The 11,491-nt window shown below is 60.8% G+C and overlaps 1 protein-coding gene across 1 annotated transcript; it reads right to left on the bottom strand.

Annotated features, from left to right (window-relative positions):
- Nucleotides 1-8,770: 8,770 nt before the first annotated feature.
- On the bottom strand, nucleotides 8,771-10,201 carry LOC107300264 (cadherin-22-like; the record flags this gene model as incomplete). Its single annotated transcript, XM_015829602.1, has 2 exons — nucleotides 8,771-9,288; nucleotides 9,950-10,201. Coding segments are annotated over 2 exons (770 nt in total), but the record flags the coding sequence as incomplete, so codon positions are not given.
- Between the last annotated feature and the right edge of the window lie 1,290 nt (nucleotides 10,202-11,491).

Raw genomic sequence — 11,491 nt, 5'->3', positions numbered from 1 at the left:
TGGACAGGTGGCTGCCCAGCCTCCCCTTGAACTTACCCAGTGAGGAGGCACCCCCCTCCTCTTGGGGGTCAAAGCTCTCTTGAGCAATTATTAGGGAGGGCTTTTTCCTAATAATCTGCTTGGATCCAAATTTACCACTGCAGCTCCGTCCTCTGGAAGCTGAAGGGGCAGCCCGGATCTTTTTTCTCTGCCACAGTCAATTGGGCATCAGCCACGGAGGACCCTCCCCATCTTTGCCCTGCCACAGCCGCTGCTCCAAGCAACAGCAGGAGCGCTTCTCTGCTTCCCACTAGGGGGCGCCCTTGGCTCTCCAGGGCCCAAATGGCGTTATGGGCACTCTCTCCTCTCTCACCAGGTCACTTGCAGGCCCTGGGGAGAAAATAGGACAGCACCAAATGCCAGGACAACCCCCCCCCTTGAAACTGCCCCTGGCTGGAGAGCAAGAGCCACTGCCCCTCCCCACTCCTCTGGGGGGGGGCACTTGCAGGCACTTCCAGATGGGAGGACCAGGCAAAGGTCCGCTGGGGGGAAAAACAGCGGGAAAGGCACTAAGCCAGGGGTCTTCAAACTTGGTCCTTTTATGAATTGTGGACTTCAACTCCCAGAATTCAGAAATTCTGGGAGTTGAAGTCCACAAGTCATAAAAGGGCCAAATTTGAAGACCCCTGCACTAAGCCAAGCCCCTCCTCATCTATCCCAATTGCCCCACCCCAGCATCCCTCAGATGCTGGCAGCACCCCTGGGCCTCCCTGACTCTGAAGGGGGGGTGGGGGGTAGCCGAAAATGAACGCAAAGGGAGAATTCATGCTTGGAGTCTTGGGGGTAGCAGAGGTGAGTCCCCCTCCCCCACCCATCAGCAGCTGAGCCCCCCCCAGGAGTTCAGCCATCAGGAGCCGCCTGGCCCAAGCCTGCCCCCCCCCAAGAGGCCAGGGCATCAGTCTCCCCTCACGGAGCCCTTGAGTTACAGCAGAGGCAGAAGATTTGAGGAAGCTCTACAGGTGCTCCCCCCCATATGTCCCTCTCCCCCCTCTGGCTGCAGGTGATGGATTGAGAGGTGGCCCCTGCCCTGCCCCCCCTCCCCCCAGTCCTTGAGAGGGAGAACAGATGGCCTTTCTTCTCCCCACCAGAATCAGAATGACTTCCTGGAAAATCACAGCCGGCTGAGGGGGGGCCCCGAGGGCCACACTGGTCACGCCAAGGTCTCATGGGGCTGCCCCTTCCTTGGCTGAGAGGCCGAGCCCTCTGGACTCCCACCTGGCTGATGGGGGGGGCGCAATGGGGCTGGAACTGTCAAGGCCAAAAGGGGGGTGCTGGGGGCAGCCATAAGGCAACCCTCCTTCCCCATGACAGCAGCCTCCCCCCCTCCCCTCCCACTGCCATGGGGCCCAGCGTGGCAGCCTGAGCGATGGGTTCCTACTGGCAGAAGCTGCTTGGTGAGGACCTGGTTGGGGTCCCCCGTGGGACAGGGACCGTCCTGGTGCTGCAAGGGGCGGGAGGTCTCCCGCAGAGGTGCTCAGCCTATGAAGGCTGGCTGGGGATGATGGGTCCTGCTGATAGACAGGTCCGGAGGGATGTTCCCAGGGTGGAGAAGCCACTCTTCTGGCTGTCCCATCGGGGTCCCTCCATACGCGACTCTGGGATGCTGGAACCGGTCCCTGCTCAAGGCAGCCTCTTCAGGCCCTCTCAGCAGCCTGCTTCCAGGAGGGGCATTTTTTTTTTTTCATTTTTTCATTTTATTAAATTTATACCCCGCCCTTCTCCCGTAGGACTCAGGGCGGCTTACAGCCAGTTAAAAACAGTTTAATACAATACAATAGAAATTTTAAAAATCATTAAAAATAAATATATAATCGGCCGCTTCTACTAAAATTTGGCTAAAAACAATTTAAAATACCCCTAGGCCAGTCCTGCCCGCTGAAACAACCAGGTCTTAAGGGCGCGGCGAAAGGAGGGGAGATCCGGAATGACCCGGATCTCTGGGGGCAGCTCGTTCCAGAGGGTGGGTGCTCCGACAGAGAAGGCCCTTGCCCTGGGGGTCGCCAGCCGACAGACGGCACCCTGATGAGGGCCTCTCTGTGGGAGCGTATCGGCCGGTGGGAGGCAATCTGTGGCAGGCCCTCCACCCCCTTCCCAGGCTGCCTCTTCCTCTTGGGGGGGGGGTTTCCCGGCCATTCCCTGCCCCCTGGCCTGGACGGTGCCAGCCTTCAAGAGTTTCCTGAATCTGGATTCCGTCTTCTGGGGGACCTGATCTGCGGATCTCATTTGCCCTCAGGCCCAGCCTTGGACAAAAGTGGGCCTCGGACTTTCCTCAGGTGGCTTTTCTGCATATGGAGGAGAGGATCCTAGGTGACCCTTGTGATCCCTTTAATCTTAGGATTCTATGACTCCATACGATTCCCCTTAGGTCTTGACCTCTCCACGTGTGGGAGTGCACAGACCAGACAGAAGCAAGGTAAATGACAATTTACTGACAATTTTTTCAAACCCTTTGCCAAAAGCAGACCCCCCCTCCCCCCATGCCCATTAGAGTCCCATCCCTGTTAGACTCAAAGGCCTGGAGCCAGAGAATCGGAAGGGACATTCAAGAGCCGCTAGTCCACCCCTTGGTGCAGAATCTGCCAAAGACTTTCTGATGCTCTTTTTGGAGGAAGGGGAACTTACCACTTCGTACAGGAGCCCGTTTCACTGGGGGGAGGGGGGTACCCCAAATTGTCAGAAAAAGCCCTGATGGCGCAGTGGTCAGAACGTAGCACTGCAGGCTAATTCTGCTGACTGCTGGCTGCCAGCAGTTTGGCAGTTCGACTCTCACCGGCTCCAGGTTGACTCAGCCTTCCATCCTTCCGAGGTCGGTAAAATGAGGACCCAGATTGTTCGGGGCCATAGGCTGACTCAGTAAGCTGCTTAGAGAGGGCTGTAAAGCACCGTGAAGCGGTAGACAAGTCTAAATGCGAAGTGCTATTGCTAAAGTTCTCCCTAGCCACTCTTTAACCAGTGGAACAACCTGCCTCCAGAAGTTGTGAATGCTCCAACACTGGAAGCTTTTAAGAAGAGACTGGACAGCCATTTGTCTGAAATGGTAAAGGGTCTCCTGCCTGAGCAAGAGGTTGGACTAGAAGACCTCCAAGGTCCCTCCCAACTCTGTGAGTCTGTTCTATTCTGTTAAAGTCTCTGCAAGGTCCAGGGGCCCTATGTCTACCACCACCACCCCGCTCTAAGCTGGTAACAACCAAAGAGGGGAAGAGGTTAGCCTGGCACAATATCTTTGGGGTGACTCCTTGCTGGCTCCTCTTGGTTGTAGCCTGCCTATCCAGGCACTCATGAACCTGCTCTTTGGAGGCCTTGCCCAGTACTGACATTAAGCTGCGGTGGAGTGTCGTGGGGGGCCCTGTCCCTTTTTAAAGAGTGGGCCAACAGTGGCTGTTTTGATGAAGCTTTCTTGAGACCTCACGGGTCCTCCAGAGGTTTTCCCAGAGTGTCCCTTTGGGGCCCTGGGACACGGACCCCTCCTGGCCCTCAAATCTCGGATCTACTGAAGTCAAGATCTCTCCCAGCTTGCCTGGGTCTCTGCCCTGCGTTCCAGCCCCCTCCTTCCTCCAGCAGCAGAATCGTATCTAGCTGGGGGAGACGACAGATGCAAATAGGAACCCATGCCATGTTTGTTAATGGAGGTGGTCAATTAGCAACCCACCTTGGCTCCAAGTAGTCAGTGCGTTATTCTCACCATCCCCACAGGCCCACAGTCTGCAGTTTTCTACGCTCTCCGCGCTCCTTCTAAAAAGTTGGACATCTTACTTTATTATTGTTTATCATTTTTATATGGCCAAGCAGGCTCTCGGTGGCCCACAACTTATGAAAAACAATAAATAACAGTAAAAATAAAAGACACAGAAACGTAGAATAGAAATGCAGCATCTGCACAAACCGCAAGCGCCCCCCCCCGCCCAAACAGTTCCCTTTGAGGCTTCCAGGCTGATGAAGTGGGGGGGGGCAAAGTGACTTCCTGCAAGGGACCACTGAGGTAGGAAAACCAGGGACCAGGGCCTCACCCCTCCCCAAACCTCCCCAAAATGGGAGAGAGCCAACTGCTTCTCCCAAAGGGATGGCCCGCCCAAGTGCTCAGAGATATAGGGCTTCCAGCCTGAGCAGGGGGATGGACTAGAAGACCTCCAAGGTCCCTTCCAACTCTATTATTCTGAGATGCAGCCCGGCAGGCAAGCCAGCCCTAAGCAACAAAGGACTTTGAAGCCAGCACTTCAAATGGCACCTGGAAGAAGCCAACAAAGGGCCTTCAAAACGGGTCTGATGTGCACCTGCGGGCAAGTAACTGGGAGCAGCCCCCCCCCACTGGATCTGGCACCCTCTGAAGGTTCCTGGCATCTATAACAGCGGCCCCATGTGGGGCGTGTGGCAGGTGCCTGGGTGAGTGGGGAGCAAGAGCCCCGGGCCTCTGGTTCAGCTCCTCCTGCCCCAAACAAGGCGCAGCTGGGCCAAGAGCCCCCCCCCGAAGCCCCTTCCCATGGGCTGCTCCAGCACGGGCTGCTCTCCCCCTCCTGACAGCTCTCCTAAGGTTCCCAGTTCCAGAGGCTCCAAGGCTTTTGGAGTGTGTTTGTGATCTCGCTCACCACCCTCTGCTCCTGCTCTCCTGTGAAGGCTCCTCACCACCCTCTGCTCTTGCTCTCCCTGTGAAGGCTCCTCGGATGAGAGGCGACGGGGCAAAACATGGAGAAGGCAGATCTGGCCGTTTCTTTCTAGTCCCCGGGAGGTGAACTTCCCGTCTTTCTCCTACGCATCGTCTTTATTGTTTTGAACATCTCCGGCGAGCTTTTGTTCCTTCACTCCCCCCCCCATGCCTTCATTTCCCCACTGTGAGCCTCATACCCCCTGGAGACCCCAAAGTGATTTCTTCACCCTTTCTCCCCCCCCCACGCAACCAGCAGGAGGCGAGAGAAGGTGGGTTGGGAGATTCTGGGGTCACAGCTGGACTCCCCATTCCAGGGGGCAAAACCTCTGGTGATGAGCCCCCGTCTTCCACTGGCACCTCTGCTGCTCATGGTTCACCCTGTGGCTTCTGCCCTCTGAGTACCAGGCGGTCTGGTCACCCTCTGTGGGAAGAGCCGGGCGCACCCCCCCCCCTGCTTGGGCTCCTTCCTGTATCTGCCGGGCCTTCGTATAGGGGAGGGAGTGATGTTCTGTCTTCTTCTTCAAAACCTGTTCCTTTAATTTTATCTGTATCTCATCTTTATTAGGCTTTGTCGCACAGTCAGCCAGATGTTCAGAGAGGGTTTGGCGGTTTTGTCTGCCTATTATGGAGTCTTTTTCCTAAAGGCCTGGGAGAGGCAGATGTGGATATTTGATGGGGCTGAAGGTCTTGTCTCCGGAGGTCAGCTGCCTTTTGCAATTGACTGATGGGGGGGGGGCTTCTCTCTCTCCTCCGGAGGCAAAGGGTCCATGGGGAGGGCCTGACCCCCTCTTGGCCCCTTTGGGAAGACTGGAGGGGAGGGGACCCGCCCTGTTCCCTGCATGTCCCCAAGCAGCCGTCTTCTCCTCCCCTCCCTCCTCTTTCTCCAGGAGTCCTGGCTGGTGCCCAGGAGCAGCATGTCTGTGGCCCACCTTTGTGTCTCTGTGTGTGTGTGGGGGGGAGAGGCTTCTACGCCTTCTTTGGGCCCAGGCTGAGGGACAGGAGTTCTGCACCGCAGGAGCCACCCAGGTTCCCTGCCCCAACCGAGGGTGGGAGGGTGGAGGGAAAGGCGGGGGGGGGGGGGTCAGGAGGGAAGCGGCTCCTAAGCCTCAGGAGTGAAAACAGCAAGAGCCCCCCACCCGAATCTCCTTCCCTTCGCACTCGCTGCTCTTTTGCAAGACCGCTGGGCGCCCCCCCCCCTCTTTGGGGCAACGGTTCAAGGCCAAGGTAGAAGGCCAGCTGCACGAGGGGGGGGGCTGCTTCCTCCAGTTCCGCTGCCCCCCTACCCACGAGCAGCCAGCAGAGACCTGGCCCCAGCCCCCCTCCGGGGTCCGGCCCTCGGCAGAGCCTCCTGCAGCTCCGGAGTAATTTCTCCCAAACTGCCGGTGCAATTACAGTGAACTACACCGGAGCCGCCGCGAGCAGCTGCCTCTTGATCGGACCCAGGAACAGCCGTTTAGAGCGGATTAGGCTTGGGGGTGGGGGGAGGGCCGGCGTCAGCCCCCTTAGTCCCTGCGTTTCGGGCAGACCCTCCCGCTCGCCTCCGGGCTTCCGTGTCCCGCAGGTGCGGAGCGCCGGAGCGCAGCGGGGCCTGCCCGGGGGGGAAACGGGGGTCAGCGAAGGTCCCGGACGGTCAGCCTGAAGTCCGCGCAGAGAGCTCCGACCAAGGGAGGGGAGGCGACGGGCTGGGCTGGGGGCAGGGAGGGGTGGAGGCAGCCGCGGGGAGCCCAGAACCCCCTCCCTCCAGGCTCCTTCCAAGTGGGCGGGATGACCCCTCTCCCCCCCCCCCCCCGGTGTTGGGGCTACCTCTGTTCTGATCAGGCCTGGGCAAGGAGGACAGAACGGGGCAGGGGGGGTATCTGGGATGAACAGCATGATTCCCACCCCAAATCTTGCTTTAGACACAATGGGAGGGGTGGACCCCCTGATTTTCCATAGCACTTCACCCAACCAACGCCAGCATCAAAGCCTCAGCAAAAGCTAGCCTTCTGCAGCTGACTAGCCCCCCCCTTCCTTCCTCCGATGCCAGGCACCTGCCTAAAACAGGAGGTCCTTCCTGCTTGCTGGAATGCCCGGAGCGCCCCTGATCAAGCTTTGGTGGCTGGAGGACCTGCAACCTCCAGGCCACTCCGGCCCCCTGTAGGAGAGGGGACTCTCCAGAGCAGGGGTCCTCAACCTTGGCAACTTTTAAGACTTGTGGACTTCAACTTTGCTGGCTGAGGAATTCTGGGAGTTGAAGTCCGTAAGTCTTAAAAGTTGCCAAGGTTGAGGACCCCTGCTCTGGAAGACCCCACCTGAATCGGGTGGTTTTGAGTGTAGCCAGCTCTGGGATGAAAAACGCCTCATGTTGGGCCTGGGATCCTGCTGGCCACCAGGGCAACAGCTGCCAAGTTGGCATTATGCCCCCACAGGGACCCCCTCCCCCCCCTCCCTGCCTTCTGCATTCAGTACCCACTGAGCATATCCCAGGTCAGTGATGGCGAACCTTTTAGAGACTGAGTGCCCAAACTGCAAGCCAAAACCCACTTATGCATCATCGAGTGCTGGGTGGGTGTGGCCCATTGGGTGGGCGTGGCCCATTGGGTGGGCGTGGCCAGTGTAAACGGCAGACTGGGTGGGACTAAAANCACCCGTGCCATAGGTTCGCCGCCACTGGCCCAGGTCATCTTCAGAGGCCGCTGTTCCTCACAGCCTCTTTGACACCAACTCAAGATGTCCACAGTGTCTCTGGCCGGGATCAGCATGGTCGCCTCTTTGCATGTGTTCAGAAGAGTTGGGCAGCAGACAGAGCCCCCCCCCCAGCAGGCCCTCCCTGAGGCTCAGCTCACAGAGCCTTTCCCTCCCGGCCTCCCACCCAGAACCTGCCAACGTGGTGACCCCTGGGCCGTTCCCCCCCTAATAAGGAGGCCCCACAGATGAGAAGGAAATGGTTTATTTCACGTCCCAGGAGGACCTTGCAGGCTCACAAGGCTTGGGACTTCCAGGGGGGCTGCCAGCTCCTCCCCACTTGGAGCAGGGGGAGGGAGGGCTCAGCGCCTGCAGTGTTGGGGGGTTGTCCGTGTGACCCCCCCTCCCATGGCTGTTCTGCCTGCGGTCGAGGGAGGCTGGGTGGAAAATGTCAGATACCCTGTTTGGCCCCTTCCTTGTCCCGGAGCCCGGCTGCTCCGGTTGCACCGGGGGAGGGGCTGGTTCCCCACCTGGGGCCGGAAAAGAGCCATGGAAGTTCCTGAGCTGGAGGGCGAACAGCCTCCCCTCCGCCCCTGGCAGAAGCGGCCGGAGGGGGGGGTCACAGTGGTCAGGGGGGCTGGGAGAGGGGAGGGGATGAGCAGATATCCTGAGACGAGGCCTCTCAGTCAGCCAGTCAAGGGGGGGCAGCAGCCTAGGAAATGCCCCGGGCACAGGGGGGCCTTCTGCTATGGGAACCCTGGACCAGCTTTGTCCCAGCTCCCCCAGGGCCTCTTCCAAATGGAGTGGGGGGCCGAGGGTCCCCCAGGGAGGCTGCGGGCACAGAAGGGGGCTGGTTGCTCTGGCTCCCCACCCCCCCCAGCCTGCAGAGGAAGGGGGGCAGGGGCAGCAGGGAGGACGGGGGAAGGGCGGCCAGGGGGAGCCTCTGTGCCTGGATCGCTGGACTGGCCGGAGCGCTTGGCCAGGAGCCCAGGGCCGGGTGCCCCCCCCCCGCAAGAGCCCCAGTGAGGAGGAGTGCCTGGGGTCTTGGCAGAGACTCTGCTTAACAGATCAAAACTTGTCAAAGGCCGACAATCAAGGGACAAAATCAATTTGGCAACAAAAGGCGCCCCCCTCCGCCCCCCCCCGGCAGCTCTCTCCTGACACAGATCCATTTAAATGATAATTTGCCAGAGGAGCTGCCTGGCACTGGTCCTTCCTCCAGGGAGGGGGAGAGCCTTAATGGCGGCGGCGGCGGAGGAGGAGGGGGCTCCGAGGGGCTGCGCTGGTGGTCAGGCCACCCTTCTCCCACCAAGCCCCCAAGGTCCCTGGGCAGCCCCCTGGAAGAGGGCGAGGGCCCGTGGGGGGACTTGCGGGGCCCCGAGGAGCGCTGCTCCGGCGGCATTGCGTCCCCTGGCTGGGCCGGGCCTAGGTCTCCCAGCTGCCCCCCTCGGCCCGGGGCGCCGCGTAGAGCGCGGCCAGCTGCCGGAAGCGGGGCCCCCAGCCGCCGAGATAGGAGAAGTCCTGCTCAGAGCCGGTCGAGCGGGAGGCGATGGAGCTGAGGGAGGCCAGCGGGGAGTCGGCCCCCTCGAAGGCGTAGGTCTGGAAGGAGTCGTAGGGGGGCACCGAGGGGTCGCCGTCCGCCTGCCCCACTTTGCGGCTGATGTAGTCTCTGAAGAGGGAGAAGTCCAGGTCTGGCGCCTGGCGCCACTGGGGCAGGGAGTGCAGCTCCGAGGGCGGTGGGGGCGCCCCCTTCTCGTCCCCCCCCTTGGTCTCGCCAAACTCGTAGAGGCTGCGCAGGGCCGACATGTCGTAGGCCTGGGTGTCCTGCTCGCCCCCACCCTCATCGTTGTACTTGATGACGTTGTCCCGCATGTCCTCGTCCTCCTCGGAGGGCAGGTGCCCCTTCTGGTGCCGCTTCAGGGCCAGGATCAGGAGGACCAGCACTGCAGCCGGGGGGAGGGGGGACATATGGGGAGAGAGAGAGAGGCAGGCAGTGGAAGAAGCCCCCTGGCAAGGGCCGACCCCACCCCTCCCTGCTGGCCGATGGGCTTTGGAGGGGCCCAGAGTCATCCTTGTGCCCTGCCGTCTGAGAGGAGGCTGCCCCCGGGCACCTGCCCCCTCCACCAGGGCCCAGAGACAGCCCCATCTCCTCTCTGGCAGGGGGGCCTCTTCTCGAAGGGGCCCAGGCCCTCCTCCCCGGCTGACCCTTGCAGGCAGGCCCTGAAGTCTCGGAGGAAGCAGCTCTGGGGAGGGGAGGGGCCACTTGCAGACAGGCCTCGTCCATCTCGTGCCCCCTGAGCTGAGGGCAGGAAGCCCACCTGCACTGCGTTGGGGGGCTGGCCTGACGGGGCCACACCGGGTGCAGCAAAAAGGACCTGAGCAGCCCAAGGCAGAGGCCGGCCCACCTGGGCCCTGGGGCTAGACAGCTGCTTCTGGCTCCGATTCCCCCCCCCAGACTTCCCACTAGGGCTGCGGGCAAGACGTTGCCGTGTCATCTGCAGGCCCTCCCGGCAGCACCTCTTCAGCCAGGCGGCCTCCTGGGGCAGTGCAGTGCAAGGGGCGGACCGTCAGAGAAGCCCGGGGTGTCTGGGGGAGGACACTCACCCACGAGGATGAGGAGGCAGACCAGCAGGGCGATGAGGGCGCCAGGGCTGAGCGAAGGGGACACCACAAAGGCAGTGGTGTTGCACGACTGGATGGTGCCGGTGTCGTCGCAGCCGCAAATGCGGATGGTGAGGGTGCCGGTGCTGCTGAGGGTTGGGGGGCCACCGTCCACCACCAGGATGGGCAACAGAAACAGGTCCTGTTCATGGCGATTGAAGCCCAGGTGCTGAGTGTGCAGCCCAGCCGTGTCGTCTGGGGAGAGAGCAAGACCCGTGGGGGGGGTGTGCCAGCGAAGGGCACAATCCCTGCAGCCCCTCCGAAAGCAGGTGCCGCCCACTCTGGCCCTGCCACCCAGCCGCCTCTCCCTGTCCATCCCTCTGCAGAGGGCCCAGAGCTGGCTGGGTGGAAACAGGTGAGACGACCCCTTAGGGAGACCCCCAGATAATCACCCACACAGGAAATCCCCTGCAGGAGGAAGCAAGCTGGTGCTACTGCTGCCCCCGCCAGCTGGAGCAGGGGTGGGAGAAGGAGGGACAGAGACCCCTGGGCCCACCCTGCCCATCCTGCAGCAGGCAGTGGGGGGGGGCTGCCCTCTTGGGCTGGGAACCTCAGCCATGGAGAGCCTGAGGCTGCCAGCCAAAAGAGAGTTTGGCAGTGGGACCAGAGCCTGAAGAGGTGGGGGAGGGGGTCCTCTCCTCCGCTTGGGTTGCAGTGGAGGCTGGGCAGCCATTTGGCAACGGATGCTTTCATTTGGATTCCTGGTCTGAGAGGGTTGGGCTAGATGGCCTCAGGAGCCCCTGAGGGTTTTATGCTGCTTTCATCTTTTTGGAGTTGCCTTTCCTATCAACCCCTGGGAGGGATGAGCGAAGACTGTTGGGAGAGGAGGCCACCAGTAGATATTCCCCGCAGGGTCACCCAAGGGATAGTGGTCACTCCAGTGGCGGCCTATATAGGAAGATGCTGGAGGAGAGTCTCCCTTTCGTGACAGACCCGACTCCTCCTGTGTGGGAGGGGGGGTGTGACGAAGCCCCCCTGGACTTCACCAGGAGAAACACATGGGTGGAAAGTACACCACGGCTGATGACCGAGTCCCAGACGGCAGGCCCCAAGGAGGAGCCGAGCAGTCCGAAAGGCTCCTTTGACTGTCCGAATGACACGGCTACATTAAAGCCTTTGGGACCTCTAGTTGCTGATGTTGCTGGATAGTGGCCTTCCGGGTGCGCTTTAAGGTGTTAGTTACCACCTTTAAAGCGCTCCATGGCATAGGACCTGGCTACCTCCGAGACCGCCTTCTGCCACAGATTCCCTCCCATAGACCGGTACGCTCCCACAGAGTGGGTCTCCTCAGGGTGCCGTCGGCCAAGCAATGTCGGCTGGCGACCCCCAGGGGGAGGGCCTTCTCTGTGGGTGCCCCCACCCTCTGGAACGAACTACCCCCCGAGATCCGGATTATTCCGGATCTCCTTACTTTCCGCCGCGCCCTCAAGACATGGCTCTTCCAACAAGCGGGCCTGGCCTAGGGAGGATTTTTAAATTGGGTTT

The sequence above is a fragment of the Protobothrops mucrosquamatus genome, unplaced genomic scaffold (genome assembly GCF_001527695.2).
Source record: "Protobothrops mucrosquamatus isolate PMUCROS unplaced genomic scaffold, P.Mucros_1.0 scaffold6519, whole genome shotgun sequence".
NCBI lineage: Eukaryota > Metazoa > Chordata > Lepidosauria > Squamata > Viperidae > Protobothrops > Protobothrops mucrosquamatus.
The sequence above is the reverse complement of the archived record's forward strand: the minus strand, read 5'-3'. Positions and strand labels throughout refer to the sequence as shown.